This window comes from Populus nigra, chromosome 2, assembly GCF_951802175.1.
Source record: "Populus nigra chromosome 2, ddPopNigr1.1, whole genome shotgun sequence".
NCBI classification, from domain to species: domain Eukaryota; kingdom Viridiplantae; phylum Streptophyta; class Magnoliopsida; order Malpighiales; family Salicaceae; genus Populus; species Populus nigra.
The window spans coordinates 40,622,077-40,639,369 of NC_084853.1; the positions used below are offsets into that span (position 1 = coordinate 40,622,077).

Below are 17,293 nucleotides of genomic sequence, written 5' to 3' on the forward strand. Positions count from 1 at the left end.
TTCAAAATAGTTAAAGATAAAAAATAAATCCAATATAGCTTAAGTCGTGTATTTTTATTCAAAAAAAAAATTTTAAGAATTGGCAGCAAATAAACAAATAAATTGGAAAATATTTTTGACGATACTTTTAAAATTTCACATTTTTATATTTATACGACCAACCATTATTTATTAAAAAATTATAAGAAAAAAAAATATGTAAAAGTAATCTAAATATATAGAAAAAATAAAATTAAAACAAAAAAAATAAAAATATTCAAAAACATATTTTTTTTATTGTAAAAACAAATACACTTTTGGTGGTTAATTGATCATCCTAACAAGTTTCAATTTCTGTCGAGGAATCTTGTTCTTATTGGTAATGATATAATTATGATTACTTTAAATTAAAAAATCTTGCATTAACCTTTTGCCTCACATGTCAAAGTTGGGGTTGAACAAGGGTTTGTATAAATGAATATTAAAGTTTTTTTTTTGTTTTTTTTGTTTCAAGAAGTGTTTTTTTTTAAATTAAATTTTTTATTTATTTCAAATATTTTTTTTTAATATTTTTATATCGTTTAGATGTGTTAGTGTCAAAAATAATTTTTTTAAAAAAAATATTATTTCGATACATTTTTGAATAAAAAATACTTTAAAAAACAATCGTTACTACACTCTCAAACATTCCTTAAGGATATCTTAGTCAATTTTAATTGGAATTATCTTGACATCATCAATTAAATATCTCATAAATTTAAAAATTATAAATTTATAAAATGTAAAAGGAAGGTAAACCAAGGATTTTAGAATTCAACCATATTATTCCCGTTAAACACGATAATTAACAATCGTTATCACGCCTTCAAACACCTCTTAAAAATATCTTTATTAATTTTAATTGGATTTATCCTTACACTGTCATTTAAATATCTCATAAATTTAAAAAGTATAAATTTATAAAATGTAAAAGGAAGGTAAACCAAGGATTTTAAAATTCAATCATATTACTTACAATGGACACGACAATTAATTTTTTTTCTGATTTTGTTACGTTTTGAATATTATAGGAGATTATGAAATCAAATTGTTTTGCTACACGTAATCGATAAAAAAAATACAAAACATATGAACATCATGGTAAGATTTGAATCATGTTATACACGTGATTTATTTTTTATTTTATTTTTTTGTTGATTGTTATAGATTAAGTGATAAGTTCTCTTCGATAATAAATATAACATCTCAATGGCAACCTATTTATCAAAGAATCGGTTGTGTATCTGCCACACAATAATATCATAATTACCATTTAAAAAGATGTGGAATTGTTTTGGACTCTGAATCATGAGATGCTAATATTTTATTTAATTTTTTAAAAGAAAAGTTAATAGTTGAAATGACAATCTATATTCAGTGGTTAAAATACTTGGAGTTGCGTTTGCATTGAGTTTCAACAAAGAAAAAAAATACTTTAAATTAAATTTTTTTATATCATTTTTTTTTGATATATTAATATCAAAAATATTTTAAAAAATATATTTTAATACATTTTAAGTAAAAAATATTTTAAAAAATAGTATTAACTGCACTTTCAAACAAACACTTAAATCTAAATTAAAAAGACTTCAAACAGTCATAACCTAATATGTTTATTCACATAAAAATTTGTATGTTATGTTTTGCATTTCAGATTTTATTTTTGTTCTTGTGATTCATGGATGAGATTTATTAATTTCATGTTTTATTATTTTGGGATATAATTTTATGTGATTTTCATTAATGATATTTTTTTAAATAACAGGTTGAGTGATTATATTGGTAAATATCAAAGAACCATCTCAATTCTCAACCTAATAGTTTAAGTTGTTAGATGAAATTCTAATATATAATTTATATTATTTTCCAACACACCTTTTAAAGTGAAAGTTCTTTAAACTTGAAACTTGTCCAGACTCATATTATATTGTGCTTAATTTTTATTAAATAAACAAGAATTGTAAGATTCGAACTCGCAATCGTTTGGTCATTAAAACTCTGATACTATGTCAAAAAATTATCTCAGTAGCTCAAGCTGTTGAATAAAATCTCAATATATAATTTATATTATTTTCTAAAAATAAACAAAGAACTCTAGTTAGACACAATGCAAAATAAAATGATAATTGTAGATTTTACAGCCTAGGTTCGTGTTAGCCTTGTCATGTGATATGAGGTTGTTTAGTATTGTAATAACGGTTGTTTTCTAAAATATTTTTTATTTTAAAATATGTAAAAATAATATTTTTTATTTTTAAAATTTATTTTTAATATAGTGTATCAAAACTATTTAATATATATATATATATATATAATTAATTTCAATTTGTTTTTTCAAAAAACACGACAACGCGTTGCCAAAGATACTCAAACTATCCCTACCTGGAAACTCTCAAGAGATGGAGTAAAATGTATCGCACTCCCTTAGTTTATACAAATCAATTTAATTGTCCCGTAAAATATAAAAAATTATAAATTAGTCCCTTGACCAACAATTCACATCCTATTTTAGTAATTGATTATTCCAAAATGCCTTCCTTTTCTTATTAAATTCAATAAAATTCCCTAATTTTCCTATCTTTTTTCTTCACTATTAAAAAAAAATGAACTAGAACATAACATGAATGAAAGAAATTGATGAAACGAAGTAGGTTACAAATAAATTTAACACTACAAGGATTAACCATAAATTCTTTTGAAACCGCAAGGACTAACTAAAACAATGACCAAGTTATGATAACTCCAGGAGCAACCGTGGAAGTGGTGAACGCGCATCCTGATTGGATCGAACTATTTTAAATGGGCCCACGTTCGACCTGAATTAAGCCCATGCCAGTTGCCTAGCCCCAAAATCTTACGTTACATTTAACCGGGAGAGCACAGAAGATAAATCGGAGAACTAGAATAGCAGAAGACAAGAGAAGATAAGAGAGGGGGTACAAAATCAAGGCAATGGAGCAGAAGTTGTCCTCAGTGGCGAAGACTTTTACTCCTTCACCAATTCAAGAACTCTCGCATTTAGCTCAGAGAAGCAACGCTATCAACCTCGCAGAAGGATTCCCTGACTTCCCTGCTCCTTCCCACCTAAAAAACGCTGCAATTTCCGCCATCAATTCTGACTTCAACCAGTACAGGTGATTGCTTTTTCAATTTTCTGGAAGATTTTTTTATTTCTTGGTAATATCAACCGAGAGAGCCTAGCTGTTTTGTGAATTAAGGCATGTGCAAGGAATTTGTGACCACTTGGCGAATATTATGAAGGAAATGCATGGTTTAGATTTTGATCCTCGGACTGATATGGCTATTTGCTGTGGACAAACCGAGGCATTTGCAGCCGCAGTGTTTGCTAGTATGTTGTGCACTCTAATTCTTTGTAAATGGTAGTAACTTATCCAGATGTTTCGCTTACTAAATTATTGTTCTGTTTGGACAGTAATAGACCCGGGCGATGAGGTTGTGCTATTTGACCCTTCATATGAAACATACGAGGGATGCATTAGGATGGCTGGGGGAATACCTGTAAGTGTTTTTTTTTTTTAAAAAAATAAATTGGTTCTGAACTGTATTATCATGGTTAAAGAGTTTTGAATAATTGAAAATTATTCGCAGGTGTATGTTGCACTTGAACCACCTCATTGGACATTGGATCCTGACAGATTCATCAATTCTTTTACTGCAAGAACAAAAGCTGTAATATTAAACAGGTTAGAAATTCCAATCAAGGGGACAATATTGTCTTTTTATTTTTTAAAAGGGTCTATTTGTTTCAAAATGGAGGTTCAATTGGCAACTTTTCATTGATTTTGAGTAAAAAAGTTGGTCATATTCTCGTAAACTATTCCTCGAAAGAATTTCTTACTGTCTGAAAAGTTGTCTGTCTTGCATATTTGAATGCGTTGTTTGTTACCATGATGAGAATAAGAGCGAAATCAAGAGAGATATAAATTGAAAAGTGATAGACAATGCCAGGACAACAATTGGCCTAACTGAATGAAATCCAGGCAAATGCTCTGCCCAAAAACCTCACATTAATTGCTTGCAAAGTCACAGATGGAAAAAAGTTCTCTTGGATTATTTGATAGATCACCCAAGAAATTGCTTGATCAATAGCACACTTTGAGTCCATAACTATTGTTATAACCTCACAATTGATATTTAGCTATAAAGAAACTCAATCAAAATTTTAGCGTGTTAAACGTGTGATTATTTAATTTGTTCACCATTTATTTCAAGTTACAATACTTTCGGATTTAGAGACTTACTAACATGAAGTGGCACAGCCCTCATAATCCAACTGGCAAAGTTTTCACTAAAGATGAGCTTGAGACTATTGCTGGAGCTTGCTGCAGAAGGGATTGCATGGCTATAACAGATGAAGTATGATAATCCTTTTGCTTATTCCTGGGAAAATTAAATTGATTGGCTATAGGATAGTCATTCATTAATTGGTGCTACTAGTTCCTGCTCCTTCACCATCTCTGTGAAAACCCAATTTGCACAGTTCTTCCCCCCAGTTGATTTGATCCCTTGCATAATCTTTAAGTAATAAAACATGTAAAGGTTTTGTATCTCTGGCAATGCTTTTTTTTTTCCATATCTCTTCCCCTTCCGTAATTATGAGACTGATGCAAAAAGGAGGAGATAGCATTGCCTTTTAGGTTACTATTTTGCCTTGTTTATAATAGTGATTTGAACTTGTTTGAACAGGTGTGGTTTTGGGCCTTTTGGCTAATATATGAAGCTACGGCATGATTTATCATCTTGACCCTTGTAGACATTTGAACAGGCTTTGATTTGTTGAGGATGTTAAGGTTCTTGAAGCTAAAAATGTTCAAGACATATGTTAACTATGCTTGAAGCTAAAAATGTTCAAGACATATGTTAACTATGCATATGACGTTCAACATGTTTTGAAAAGTTCAGAAGTTTTTCTCTTAAATTATCATTGTATTTTGCTGCTAGTGTTAGTCAAAACGACTAGAAGCAAGAATGCATTGTTCCTCCTATGTCAGAAGGATTGTTTGTCTCCTGCAGGTATATGAGCATATTACATATGACAACATAAAGCATATGTCCCTTGCCTCTCTTCCAGGAATGCAAGAGCGGACTATCATTACATCTTCCTTATCAAAAACTTTCAGTGTCACAGGTCAAAGCTGCCATCCTACTCAATTAAGTTATCCTCAGAATTAGTTCATGCTGGAATATCCAATTCTTTAATATGTGTAGGATTAAAAACATCTCATTTTATTTATCGTCCTCTGTGCTCTCTACATCAAGTTCAATTATGTCATAGATTTGCACTCTTACTTCTGTATGCTGTTTATTAGGATGGAGAGTGGGTTGGGCAATTGCTCCAGCTTTCTTTGCCTCTGCAATAAGAAACATTCATATTAAAATTACAGATTCTGCTCCAGCGCCTTTCCAAGAAGCTGCCTTGACTGCTTTGAGAAGCCCCCCAGAATACTTTGAAAAATTGAGAAGGGTGGGTACTTACAAGCTTTAACTGTACTTGGTTCTGGTGAAATGAGTGCCACAATATCTGTTTGAATAAATCCAAAGAGTGGTCCCTTACAAGCTTCTGTTACACCTGGTTTCATGAAAGTGGTTCCCGCAACCGCTAAGTTTTCAGTACAAGAATGTTAGCATATGGATTTTTCTATTTATTGTAATTTATGCTGACAAAACATATCTTTTGACGCACAGGAATACGAATCAAAAAGAGACTACATTGTTCACTTGATTGCAGGAATTGGTTTTCAGATTAAGTTTAAGCCTCGGGGTGCAGTCTTTTTATTTGCAGAACTTCCTGAAAATTACTTGCTTTCTGATGTAAGTGCACTCTTCACTCGCTCTTTCTTTTTAGTAAGTTCTTTGTGAGTGTCCATTACTCGTAGGCCTCACATGAGCAAATATTTGTAAGTGGTGTTCTCCCATCTGTTATCCTATGAAGTGTTAATCTTCCATTTGGATTGTTTCAGGTAGAATATGTCAAGGAATTAATAAAACAAGCAGGGGTGGTGGCAGTACCAGGTTGTGGATTTTTTCACACAACTTTGTCTACAGAGAAATTATCTCGGGTAGGTTGCAGTTACCAGGAGAGATACATCAGGTTTGCTTTTTGTAAAAGCAGTGCTACATTGGCTGCTGCAGCACAAAAACTTGCTGAGCTTTCAGATGCTATGGGGGGTGTCATTGGTGGGAAGAATGCATGATGTTCCATGGATCTAAAGTTACCGGGAGGCAATGTAACTTTTGTGGACCTATTGTGAATGACGATCAGGCTAATTTTATATTTTAACTAATCGAAGTCCTACGAAAGTGTTGGTATGGGGAAGTATTCTTTCAAATGGTGAAGACTCACTGTCTGTCATCTTATCAGACAATTGAAAAAAATTCATCTTATCATAGTTACTTTTTTTTTCGTGCTTGAGAGATGTGTTCAGAAGCAATCTGATCATTGTGTCCAAGGTGCTGGTGTTGGGGGTCCATATCATATGTTTACAATGGATGGGTTGCATAGAATGTGGTGTTCCTGTCAAGCTTGGAAGTGCTTCCACCAGACAAGGCCACCAGTGCAGCTGCCAAACCTGCATTTCCTGCAATGGCTGGCTCCGTATAATTATTGGAGCGGACATCCTGGAAACCATTCCAGTTATCAGGGGACAGCAACCATGGCTCCAACAATAGTATTTGGATTTGGTTTAGGAATCAGGACTGTCCCTTCATTTCCGTCCTTTGCATCCATACTTGACCGTGTTTTTTGGAATTGAAGAGCCTCTATGAGAAATGATCACAAAGCCTACAAGATAGCTCATGCTATAAGGGGTTTTGCTTAGGATGTAATCAATCTGACTCCTTGCAAGATTTCACAAAGCTTCATTTGAGTGAAATTTAGATCTGCAATGCCATCCTGGCGGCATTTTACCTTCGAGAGACTCGTTGTATTTCGTAGCCATGAAAGCCGCTTTCTCCATTTGTTGAAGAGGCCGTGGTCTTCCACGGTTTAATTTAATCAACCTTCCCTTTGTTCTATTGAAGGTTTGGAAAACTGGTGAGTACGAGCACATTATGTTTTCTACGTGCCTTTGAAATGTGCTCAGCATCTCTTCATGTGGATAACCGAAGTCCAAGAAAATTCTCACTCGGCTCGGAAGCAACTGGGCACCAGCAAGCTCGTTGTCCCAACTAAATACCTCCCAACCCCCCCCGATTCGGATCTCCAAGGAAGCTTGTTGTCATTATTTAACCAGGTTAGATAGGAATTGTAAATGTCCTCGGGTCGAATCCAACCAAGCCCAAGCATTTGATCTTTTTTTGGTCTTTATGTATTGGTTTTTATATTTTCCATCAATTTTAATATAAAATCATTAAATTAATCATAAATATATTTGTTTATTAAATACATTTAATTCTTACTTTGTTTTGAATAAGATTATAACATTTTTTAAAAAATATTAGCCAACGCTATTTTTGTATACCTCATCGTGAATATTTTTTAAAAATTTATTTAGGTGGCTCTAGTGTATATGTTTTTTTTTATTATCATATAATTAAATAAAAAATAGTTTGAAAAAAAAAATAAAGTTATCAAACTTAATTAGATTCATGAACTGAGTTGCAATAATGGTAGATTAACCTGCATTGATAAAAAATAGTCTTTTTAATATTTTTTTAAACATCTAATACAATGGTATCTTGAAGACTTATCTTGATCAGAATATTATTGTTTTAATATTTTAAAAAAATAAAACAATGACGACTTGAAATTTTTTTAAAAGTGAACTGGGTTTTGACCAGATTGATTGAGTCGTGTTTGGAATCATCAAATTAATTGAGTTAACTTTCACATGATTTAATTTAAAACTTGAGATAAATAAAGAGATGTGTAGGGGTCTCCAGCTTGACCCGCCAGACTGAATTAAGTTTAATGATACTGTCAAAGAATTTTCCATGGCAACTCGTAAACTATATATTATTGAAATATTATTCTTGTGTTTTTTAATATATTCATGTAAAAAATATTAGAATATTATTTTTCTAATTACAACTTGCATTTATAATTATGAGAAGATGTTGTCTAAAAAATGATAGATGTTATGGCAAAAATTGTCATAAAACAATTGAGCATGTTTATAAGATTGAGAGGTTTTAATTAGAGAGTTAATGATGTGAAACAAAGCCCCCGTTTGTTTTTACGAAAATTGATTCTCTGAAAATCACTTTTTAAATTTTTTTGTGTTTATTTGTTATTAGACAATCTAGTCAATGGAAAACACTTTTCAGTCAAAGAAAAATTTAGTTTGATTTTCAGGAAAGTGTTTTTCTTTTATTTTGAGCGGAAAACACTTTTCAAAAGTTGTAAAAATTTTAGAAATGTTATATTATTTGCTTAATATATCAAATTTGATCCTCAAACTTTTGATTGCTATATATTTTATTTTGAATCTTTTTTTTCAATTTTATCCTTTAAAATTTGATTTTTATATTAACTTTGGTCCTTAATTTTATGATTTTTATTTGCTTTTTTCTTATCATTTTTTTAATTAAAATTTTTTATCTATCAAATTTGGTCCCTATTTTTTTTATTGTTACTTATTTTATTTGAAATAATTTATGAAATTATTATTATTATTATTATTTTAATTTCATCATCTTTTTATTTTTTTATCTGTTATATTTGATCTTTATTATTTTGATTATTATTTATTTTATTTGAAATTCTTTACAAAATTAAAATTTTTTTAATTTCATTCTCATTCAACTTTTTAATTTTTAAGATTTGTTTTTTTATTATTTTAATAAATTTTAAAAAATAAAATATTAATAAATTATTTTACCCGATATAATGTGAAAAGCTGAAGAAAATGGGACAAAAAATCTATATATATATATATATATATATATATATATATATATATATAGAGAGAGAGAGAGAGAGAGAGAGAGAGAGAGAGAGAGAGAGAGTTGAAGGAGGAAGGAATGTGACATTTACAAATTATTCAAAAGTAAGTGCGGAAAAAAATTTAATTATAAATATTAAAATTTTAAAACAATCAAGATTTATAACCTGCTAAATAAAAATTTCTAAAAAAAATATAAAATAATCCTAATAAGAAATCCAAATATATATATATATATATATATATTAAATTTTAAATTAACAAATAATTTTTTTTTACTATTAAAAAAAATATATATTGAAAATACCTGCCCATTTTTTTACGGAAAAAAAAATCGATAGACCACGAAGCATTTCCTAGCTGGCTTATATAATTTTCAGGTTTTTGCTGTCACTTAAGTTGCCCCCTGGTTATTCAGGGCAAGCATTTCCTGCTGTCTGACACGTGTCAGGTCATTTTATAACACACTCCAGTCGAATTGTTAAATTCCAGCGGTCAACAGCAGCAGCTCTTCAAGTGATTCGACTGGAACCGATCGAACACGCAAAAACAAAAAACAACAGCAGAAAGGGAAGAATTAATGTCTAGTATGATCGCAGTTACGACAACACAATTAGATGAACGACAACGAGAACCCCTTCTACACAATCCCCGTTCGCTTTCCAATGAAGAAGAAGAAGAGATCACCAACACGCCTTCAACCTCATCATCCAACGCATCGCCACCACCAACTCAACGTCTCCTTTCTCTCGACGTTTTCCGTGGCCTTACCGTCGCTGTAATTAAGCTCAATTTCTCATTTCCATTTTAACAATTTTTGTTTCATTTGTATATATTTGATGATTAAGTTGTTCGACAGCTCATGATTTTAGTTGATGATGCTGGTGGAGCTTTTCCTTGTATTAATCACTCTCCGTGGTTTGGTGTGACGCTTGCCGATTTTGTGATGCCTTTTTTCCTCTTTGTTGTTGGTGTCTCTATCAGTTTAGTTTTTAAGGTAACAAAAAGTCTCTTCAACTGTTGCCTTGCTTCTTTTCTGCTCTTTCATTCCTTTGTTGTAGTTCTGTATACTTCATAACAATTTGTTTTTTTAGAAATAAGTTATTTTATATCTTTGAGTCGTGAGTAATTTGTGTCACCAAGCAGAAAGTATCTAGCAAACCAATGGCCACAAAGAAAGTCATACTGAGGACTATCAAACTATTTCTTTTGGGATTATTGTTGCAAGGTATGTTACCATGCCCGTTCCTTAAATTCCTGAAATTAGCATTTTCAGTTTGCTATTTGATAGGCATTTGAATATTTCACGTGCATTGTGGATAACCAGTTTGTAGTTTCGATAATAGGAACTGATAGTGTATATCTTCTTGGAAATTTGCATAGGTGGGTATTTCCATGGACGCCACGATTTAACATACGGGGTTGATGTGGGCAAGATACGTTGGATGGGCGTGCTACAGGTAGTTTTCCTGAATAAGCATTGATATCAGGCAATACTTTTTTTTTATCAAACTTCTATTGCATGGCATCTACCATACATTCTTCCGTTGGACCCTACCGACATGTTGGCATTATGTCACAGTTTACCTAGAATAGCTATGCCAGCACATGCTTGTATACCAACATGCATGCAAGCACCATTCATATATGGCATGTTAGATGTTCAGATCCACAAAATTTGCAGTGGAATTGGCTACTGGAATTAGAAATTAAGATGGATTGATTAAAGGAAACCTTACTGATTTTTGAGTTCGTGAATTAGCGGCTCAACATGCATGAATAGGAGAACTTTGATTTTATAGAACTTCATCCATCATAGACTGTTATAGCTGGTTCTGCATTGTTAAAGAACCAATTCAACCCAATAGCTTAAGCTATTAGGTGAGGGTCTCAAGATATGATTTATATTATTCTCTAACACACCCCGTCAAGTGAAAACACTTTGAGCTTGAAACTTGCACATGCCCATATTACTTTGTGTTTAATTTTTTATTAAACAAATGAGGATGGTGAGATTCAAACTTGTAACTACTTGGTCATCAAGGCTCTGATACCATGTTCAAAAATCAATTCAACCCAATACCTTAAGCTATTGGGTTGGGATGATTCTTTGACATGTATTATGTAACTTCTAAGAATTTCATCATATGATTGTGAAGCCTGTAAGACTCACTTGTTTCACCTCAATAAAATTTCTTTTTGTAATGGTTGACAAATTCATAACTGGTATACTGTTGCAGACTTCATATTCCAATACAGTCACTAAACTTTGACATCCTTTTGTTAATTGTAGAGGATATCCATTGGATATCTCTTTGCTGCAATGTCAGAGATCTGGCTTGTGGACAGTATCACGGTCGACTCACCTATGGCTTTTGTGAAGAAATACTACATCCAATGGTTGGTTCCCCTTTCTAGGATCTATACCATTTTCTATACTCGTGCTGTTCTTGTGCAAGAAGACTTTTGACACAACAAGGGCAAGCTTGATTGGGAAAAAATAATAAATATTTTAGTATTTTATGTGGTAGAACTCATTTAGTAATTGTGCACTGGGATTGAAAAGATGGAGGTCTGTGACAGGCGCAGGAATCTTGCAACGGTTTGAGTGATAGAGAAAGGAAAAGATAAGGGAGAAAGGTAAAATACAGTTAATCTTCTTTAGGTTTTCATAAGCGATCACATCTAGGTAAGAGAACAAGAAAGAACATAATAGTGCTACAATTCCTTATATTACCATCCCTTGATCTAAAATAAAGCTTATAGATTACCCATCTCTTCCTAGACAGGAAAATTTGAATGCAGATAGACATCTTACTGCCACAAGCTGGTTATGGTAGAGAGAATTGTAGAGATCAGTGAATAAGGCATTACCCCCTTTTAAAATAGCTTAGATCTTAGCAGAGATGAGAAGCAATGGGACTTGATGCCTCTGGTTCAAGTCACTTGGCCTCTTTTTCTTGGTTTGTTCATTTAAACAACAATAAGTTCAAGCACTCATTAGCACCAGTAGACCTTGGATAAGTTTGCGTGCTCAAGACTGCCTATTTCCGGTGAATCTGAAATTACTAAGTGTCTTAACTTTTATTTAATTGTTCCGAATACTCTGAACCAGCAGTTGAGGAAATATGAAGTCCTAATAGGGCTCAAGTCAAATTTAGACCAAAAGTTCAAGATTCCTTTTACAAGTCTTTCTGTCTGCATCAGACTGCCAATTTTCTCCCTTTTTACATCAATACCATGCTGGCATGATCTTTCTGGATCAGAGGAGCATTTTCTTCTGTGATTTTTTATAATATAATCATGCTGTTGTTTTCAAGAATAACATGATTTTATAAGAATTTTAATTCCATTTTTGCATCATTATACCTAAATTCAAGGTTTAGCTTATTGTCCAACCATAATCTGAATGCTAGATAAGATAGTTTTATACATATCAGTGGCAAAGTAAATTTAGTTAAAAAGATCGTTACTTTAATGATTTTGATGATAAAGGTCTTGTACATCGCTTCTAATTTTCTGCGAGTGTTCAATTTTTTTTTTGTTTTGTTTTGCAGGATGGTTGCTTTCTTATTTTGCACATTTTACATGTGCTTGCTGTATGGCCTTTATGTTCCAGACTGGCAATTCGAAGTTCCAAGCACAAATCTGTTTGGATATGAATTCGGTACTAAAATTGTGAGTTGAGTTGTTCATTTTTTAGCAGTTCATCTACCATGTAACGCGGCACTATCCAGTAAAAGTTTGGTTATATCAGCAAAGGAGATGACATGATATTTTTCTTTTTTCAATCTGTCGCATAATGATTAGTTTTTATTGTTTCTGGGATTAGGCTTTGCTCGGTAAACTTTGTTACTGGGCCATTTTTCACTGGAAGTTTAATTTCTGTTGATTTAACAACCACTTTCTTCTCAAACAATGTCCTTTTTCTCCATCGCTGTTTGCATATATTTTTTTTGACATATCATTTAAGATTCTCTTTCCAAGGGAATCCAGACAGCAATCAAATAGTTGAGAACCCATTTTCTTGAAATATATAATGGATGTCTTATTTGATTTCTGGTTATCAGTGTGACGGTCTTTCATCTCTTCTTTACTTTCAGCTTTTTGCTCCAAATGAAACCAAGTCCCATGAATCTATTGAACACTGTCACAACTTTTAAATATATTGAACTGCAATCAATGAAGAAAGTTATCAGGAAGAACTGTCAAACTAGACATGACAGCTAAGCTGGTGTGTTCAGTTGACTGCCCTTTCTTTATGGTTAAGTTTAATAACCAGGTGACTATTGAACTGAACTCTATTTTCAAAAGATGCAAGTTAAAACCTGATTTTCTTTCATCAGAATGTATTTATGGTTTTATCAATGTGAAGTAACATGCTATGGCAATAATTATTTCCCTTTCATGCTATTACCATTTTTTTCTAACGGAATTCTTGCTAATGTCAAGCTTTAATTCTATTATTCTCCCTCTCGTTTATGGAACTGATTCAAACCTCCGTATCATGTTTCATAGGTGAATTGTGGAGTGAGGGGCAGTCTTGAACCTCCTTGTAATGCAGTTGGTCTGATTGACCGATTTTTTCTTGGTGAACATCATCTATATCAACATCCTGTGTATAGAAGAACAAAGGTGATGTTGCTCCCTAACAAGTAACAATTGCTTTCTTTCCTTCATCAGGGCTTCAATTCTCCACATAATCATTTGGCCGAAAGGATCTTGACATTAATTGTTTCACAGCATTGTAGTGTTAATTCTCCTGACTATGGACCTCTGCCACCAAATTCACCTGGGTGGTGCCTTGCTCCATTTGACCCAGAGGGCATCTTGAGGTCAGATAACTGCAGCGCTTTCTCTTGCTCATATTTATGAATTATCACAGATTATTGCTCCATTATAATAACACTCATTAAAGCCAAGTACCGCCTTCAAATGCTTCACTGTACAAAAGAATGGTGATAAATCTGTTAACATGTCAGCATATCATTGACTTTTTTTCTGCCAATTTTTTAATCATGTCGATTTATTTTGTTTAACAACCTTGTTAACCATAGGAAACCACGATGAATAGTGTTGATTTCTTTTGTTTACAACCCTTTTCAGTTCTTTGATGGCTGCTATTACATGTTTTCTTGGATTGCAGTTTGGTCATATCCTTGTTCATTTCAAGGTATGACACATTGTAGTGCTTTTATGGATGTTTACCTTTTGTTCTTTACTACGTGTCTTTTACACCAATCTGTGTTTATCTTGCTTCTTTGCTGCAGGGCCACATGCAAAGGCTGTGTTTGTGGTCTGTGTGTTCTTTCATCATGCTAATTACTGGATATGTTTTTGAGCTTCTGGGTAGATTTCCTATTTTTAACTGTTTTAAACACTAATGATTTCTTCCAGGATCCTCTCTGTTTCCACTAAATAATGTTAGTGAATATTTCAGGCGTTCCTCTTTGTAAACCATTATATACATTGAGCTATATGTGCATTACAGCTGGAGCATCAGGCTTGGCTTTAACAATCATCTTTTATATAGTAAGTTTATCATTTGAGTACTACCTAATAAACATACAGATAAATAATGAATAAAAGACTTTTATCATTGCATTGGGTGGTTTTCTGGTTGTTCAGCAAAACTCATGATATTAAATTGATATACAATTTACTTGCTTTCATTTGTTAAAAGAGGAGATCTTATTGACTCAAATCACGTAGCCTGAGCTATTCATATAATTTAATTGGGTTAAAGTCAAGGAAATTATGATAATAGAAACAGGCAGTTTCTTCTTGACATGTCATGTCTATGGACTGAAAGCTTTGACTCAGTTTTAGTGTAGTTTTATCTGTGTTCTTAATACTCTTTTTGGATACATGGACATGGCTTTTTATCAACTCACCACCAACAGGGAACATAAGTAGATCAAGAGAGCTTGATTTTTCTTGTTATAATTTCTAGGCATCTTCCTATCCTCAAATTCATGGAACTTGGTAAATTTGATTCTCATGTAGAGCTTTGGAATTATCTTGGCTTTTAAGATCGGGGAAGAAATAGCTTTATGAGGATGTAGCGAATTTCCATGCCAGCTATAGGGGATTGGCTAAATCTTGGATCATTTTTGGGTGGTTGACAATATCAGAGTTTTAATCTTTTCTTATGACACGGCGTGCTTTTCATGCCATGGAGATGTTGGAACTTTACAACTCTCAGTCCTATTCGTTTTGTTATCCCCATCCTTTTCTTTTCCTATTTTGACCCTGCTCGGGGGATGTGTATTGTATGCAATTGAGAGGTTATTGAAAACTAAAAGGAGAATGGCGTGAAAGAATTGTTTCAATTCAAACAATTTTATGCAGGTTGATGTCAAGCATTTTAGAAAGCCCACGATGATACTTCAGTGGATGGGAATGAATGCACTCATCATTTATGCGCTGGCTGCCTGTGACCTTTTCCCAGCAGCCATTCAAGGTTTCTATTGGGGTTCACCAGAAAACAACTTGGTAAGACTCTGTTTTCTATTTGGCTGCCAGCCCTGTTCTGTGTTATTCCTTCTCCACCGAATCCCTCCCCAAAATAAATATTTGTTCGTGTAATGGCTCGCTTTCTGATTATTAGTGCAAGTTTCTGTGCTAACTCGGCTGGTGAACCCGCACGCAGAGGCACACTCACACACGCACTCACAGATAGAGGATGAACCAGCTTACATGCTTAAAACTGTTATTATCACAATTTTTCAACCATTAATTTTCTTCAATCTAATGGCTAATACACGTTCACTATCTGGATATATGTATATATATGACTTTGTATGTCCTTGAAGGAAATTAGAACATGCCGAAGTTACTTTTATAAAGGTGTATGGCTTACTGAACCAATAGTCTATGGCCTGAATGATTTGATGCTTAATACAGTTTATAGACTGACTTTCAAGTAAATATGACTTGCAGGTTGATGATACAGAATCGCTGTTCCAAGTCATGCTCCATTCAAAGAAGTGGGGCACCCTTGTTTTTGTAATTGTGGAGATTGGATTCTGGGGCCTTGTGGCTGGTTTCCTACACTTGAAAGGCATATATGTGAGACTGTGAAAGTATTGTAGATGCTGCTTTTCCCTGTGCAAGACTGTAAATTCTACCTTGTGAATAAAATACAATTTAATCCGTGTAACCAGCAGCATTGTTATTCCCTCAACATCGTCTTTTTGTTCAGTGATACGCCTAGCAATCTTTCGCTCGATCCTTAGAACCCCATGACGGTGGGATTTGATCCGAGCATCTGGCAGACATCTCCGAGCCTTCCTTCGTGTTATATATGTGATTAGCCATCCATTACTGGTGTTAGGTAACTAAGTGAGCTTTGGTGCACGAGGCGTAGTCTAAATCCAACTTTTTTTTTGCACAGTTCTGTTTGGTATTTTGGTTTGTCCTTGTTTTAGATTGTGAATTTTACATGCTAGTTTGGTGCGTTCGGGTTGAGTTCTTCTTATCTTTTTAAAATTATATTATTTTTTTATTTTATTTTATTTTTCAACATTTAACTTTTTTAAACTACTCATTTTTTTTTATATTTTCGTTTAATTTTTATTTTATTATCAAATAAAATCACGGAGATATTTAAAAAAAATATTTGGATGATATATTTTTATGATATTGAAAAACATTTATTTTTTGAATTGATCACTTTCAATTTTGTTTGTAGTTTTATTCATTATCATTGTGTTTATTTTATTCATGTTATTAAATTAATCCAGCATATTAAACTTAATCTCGTAAATAATTCAAGTCTTGGATTTTTCTTTGTTTTTTTAAAAATTCTTGCGACACCTTAGCATTAATCTTTTATGTTAAAAAAATTTAGCCCGGACTCAAACGTAGCATAAGCCTCCTGTTTAGTTTTCAACTATAAAAGATACATGGCAATTAATTAGCGGATTAATTTTATTGAATACTAATCAACTAAGACCATATGCATGATAATGCATAATATATATATAGAGATCCATTCACTAGAAAAAGAAGATGTAGATAATCAAAGGAAAATTTATGTTTAGCTGGTTTGCTGCGCTTCAATTGGAAGTAAAAAAAATTGTTATTCGGAGTTGCTCGCTGTGTGCATATACAACGTCAATTTGGTTTCCGAAGGTAAATGACACAGCAGAATTATTGTGGTGGGACTGGTAGGAAAACCTACGCAATTCACATCACATGGTGTCTGTACAGATGATGGTGCATGCCTTTGAATTGAACCCTCCTAGATAAGCCAAGCTCACGAAAACTATGTCCTGTCTTGTTACGGTCTCACCTGCGCATGCACTGTTTCCAATCCTCATCCACTTTTAGACGGACGCAAAAGAAAAGGACGAGGCCCTGGCTTGAAC

The 17,293-nt window shown here is 32.8% G+C and overlaps 2 protein-coding genes and 1 pseudogene across 6 annotated transcripts; 2 read left to right on the forward strand and 1 right to left on the reverse strand.

Moving 5' to 3' along the window:
- Positions 1-2,882: 2,882 nt before the first annotated feature.
- On the forward strand, positions 2,883-6,448 carry LOC133681731 (uncharacterized). Of its 2 annotated transcripts, none has more exons than XM_062104849.1 (9): positions 2,883-3,152; positions 3,237-3,367; positions 3,452-3,537; positions 3,628-3,722; positions 4,299-4,395; positions 5,053-5,167; positions 5,349-5,503; positions 5,725-5,850; positions 6,000-6,448. In XM_062104849.1, exons 1-9 carry the CDS (start codon positions 2,971-2,973, stop codon positions 6,231-6,233), a joined length of 1,221 nt encoding a protein of 406 aa, XP_061960833.1. In that variant the 5' UTR covers positions 2,883-2,970; the 3' UTR covers positions 6,234-6,448. The 2 variants fall into 2 exon arrangements, with proteins under 2 accessions (XP_061960833.1, XP_061960834.1); XM_062104850.1 differs by having other exon boundaries at positions 5,424-5,503.
- Positions 6,449-6,519: 71 nt separating this feature from the next.
- Positions 6,520-7,324, reverse strand: LOC133682975 (endoglucanase 25-like; annotated as a pseudogene).
- Positions 7,325-9,328: 2,004 nt separating this feature from the next.
- On the forward strand, positions 9,329-16,107 carry LOC133681743 (uncharacterized). Of its 4 annotated transcripts, none has more exons than XM_062104865.1 (13): positions 9,332-9,699; positions 9,781-9,918; positions 10,068-10,149; positions 10,305-10,381; positions 11,215-11,321; positions 12,479-12,599; positions 13,440-13,556; positions 13,665-13,756; positions 14,028-14,094; positions 14,192-14,270; positions 14,350-14,453; positions 15,273-15,416; positions 15,864-16,107. In XM_062104865.1, exons 1-13 carry the CDS (start codon positions 9,502-9,504, stop codon positions 16,002-16,004), a joined length of 1,467 nt encoding a protein of 488 aa, XP_061960849.1. In that variant the 5' UTR covers positions 9,332-9,501; the 3' UTR covers positions 16,005-16,107. The 4 variants fall into 4 exon arrangements, with proteins under 4 accessions (XP_061960851.1, XP_061960852.1, XP_061960849.1 ...); XM_062104866.1 differs by having other exon boundaries at positions 9,333-9,699; positions 14,362-14,453; XM_062104867.1 differs by lacking the exons at positions 15,273-15,416; positions 15,864-16,107 and adding an exon at positions 14,928-15,244 and having other exon boundaries at positions 9,329-9,699.
- The last annotated feature ends 1,186 nt before the right edge of the window (positions 16,108-17,293 follow it).

Excerpts from the sequence above, each read along its gene's own strand:
- LOC133681731 (XM_062104849.1), top strand. The coding sequence starts at position 2,971 with ATGGAGCAGAAGTTGTCCTCAGTGGCGAAGACTTTTACTCCTTCACCA. Across the intron at positions 3,153-3,236 it reads TCTGACTTCAACCAGTACAG|GCATGTGCAAGGAATTTGTG; the intron begins GTGATTGCTTTT and ends TTGTGAATTAAG. Across the intron at positions 5,851-5,999 it reads AAAATTACTTGCTTTCTGAT|GTAGAATATGTCAAGGAATT; the intron begins GTAAGTGCACTC and ends GGATTGTTTCAG.
- LOC133681743 (XM_062104865.1), top strand. The coding sequence starts at position 9,502 with ATGTCTAGTATGATCGCAGTTACGACAACACAATTAGATGAACGACAA. Across the intron at positions 9,919-10,067 it reads CTATCAGTTTAGTTTTTAAG|AAAGTATCTAGCAAACCAAT; the intron begins GTAACAAAAAGT and ends GTCACCAAGCAG. Across the intron at positions 14,454-15,272 it reads TAACAATCATCTTTTATATA|GTTGATGTCAAGCATTTTAG; the intron begins GTAAGTTTATCA and ends AATTTTATGCAG.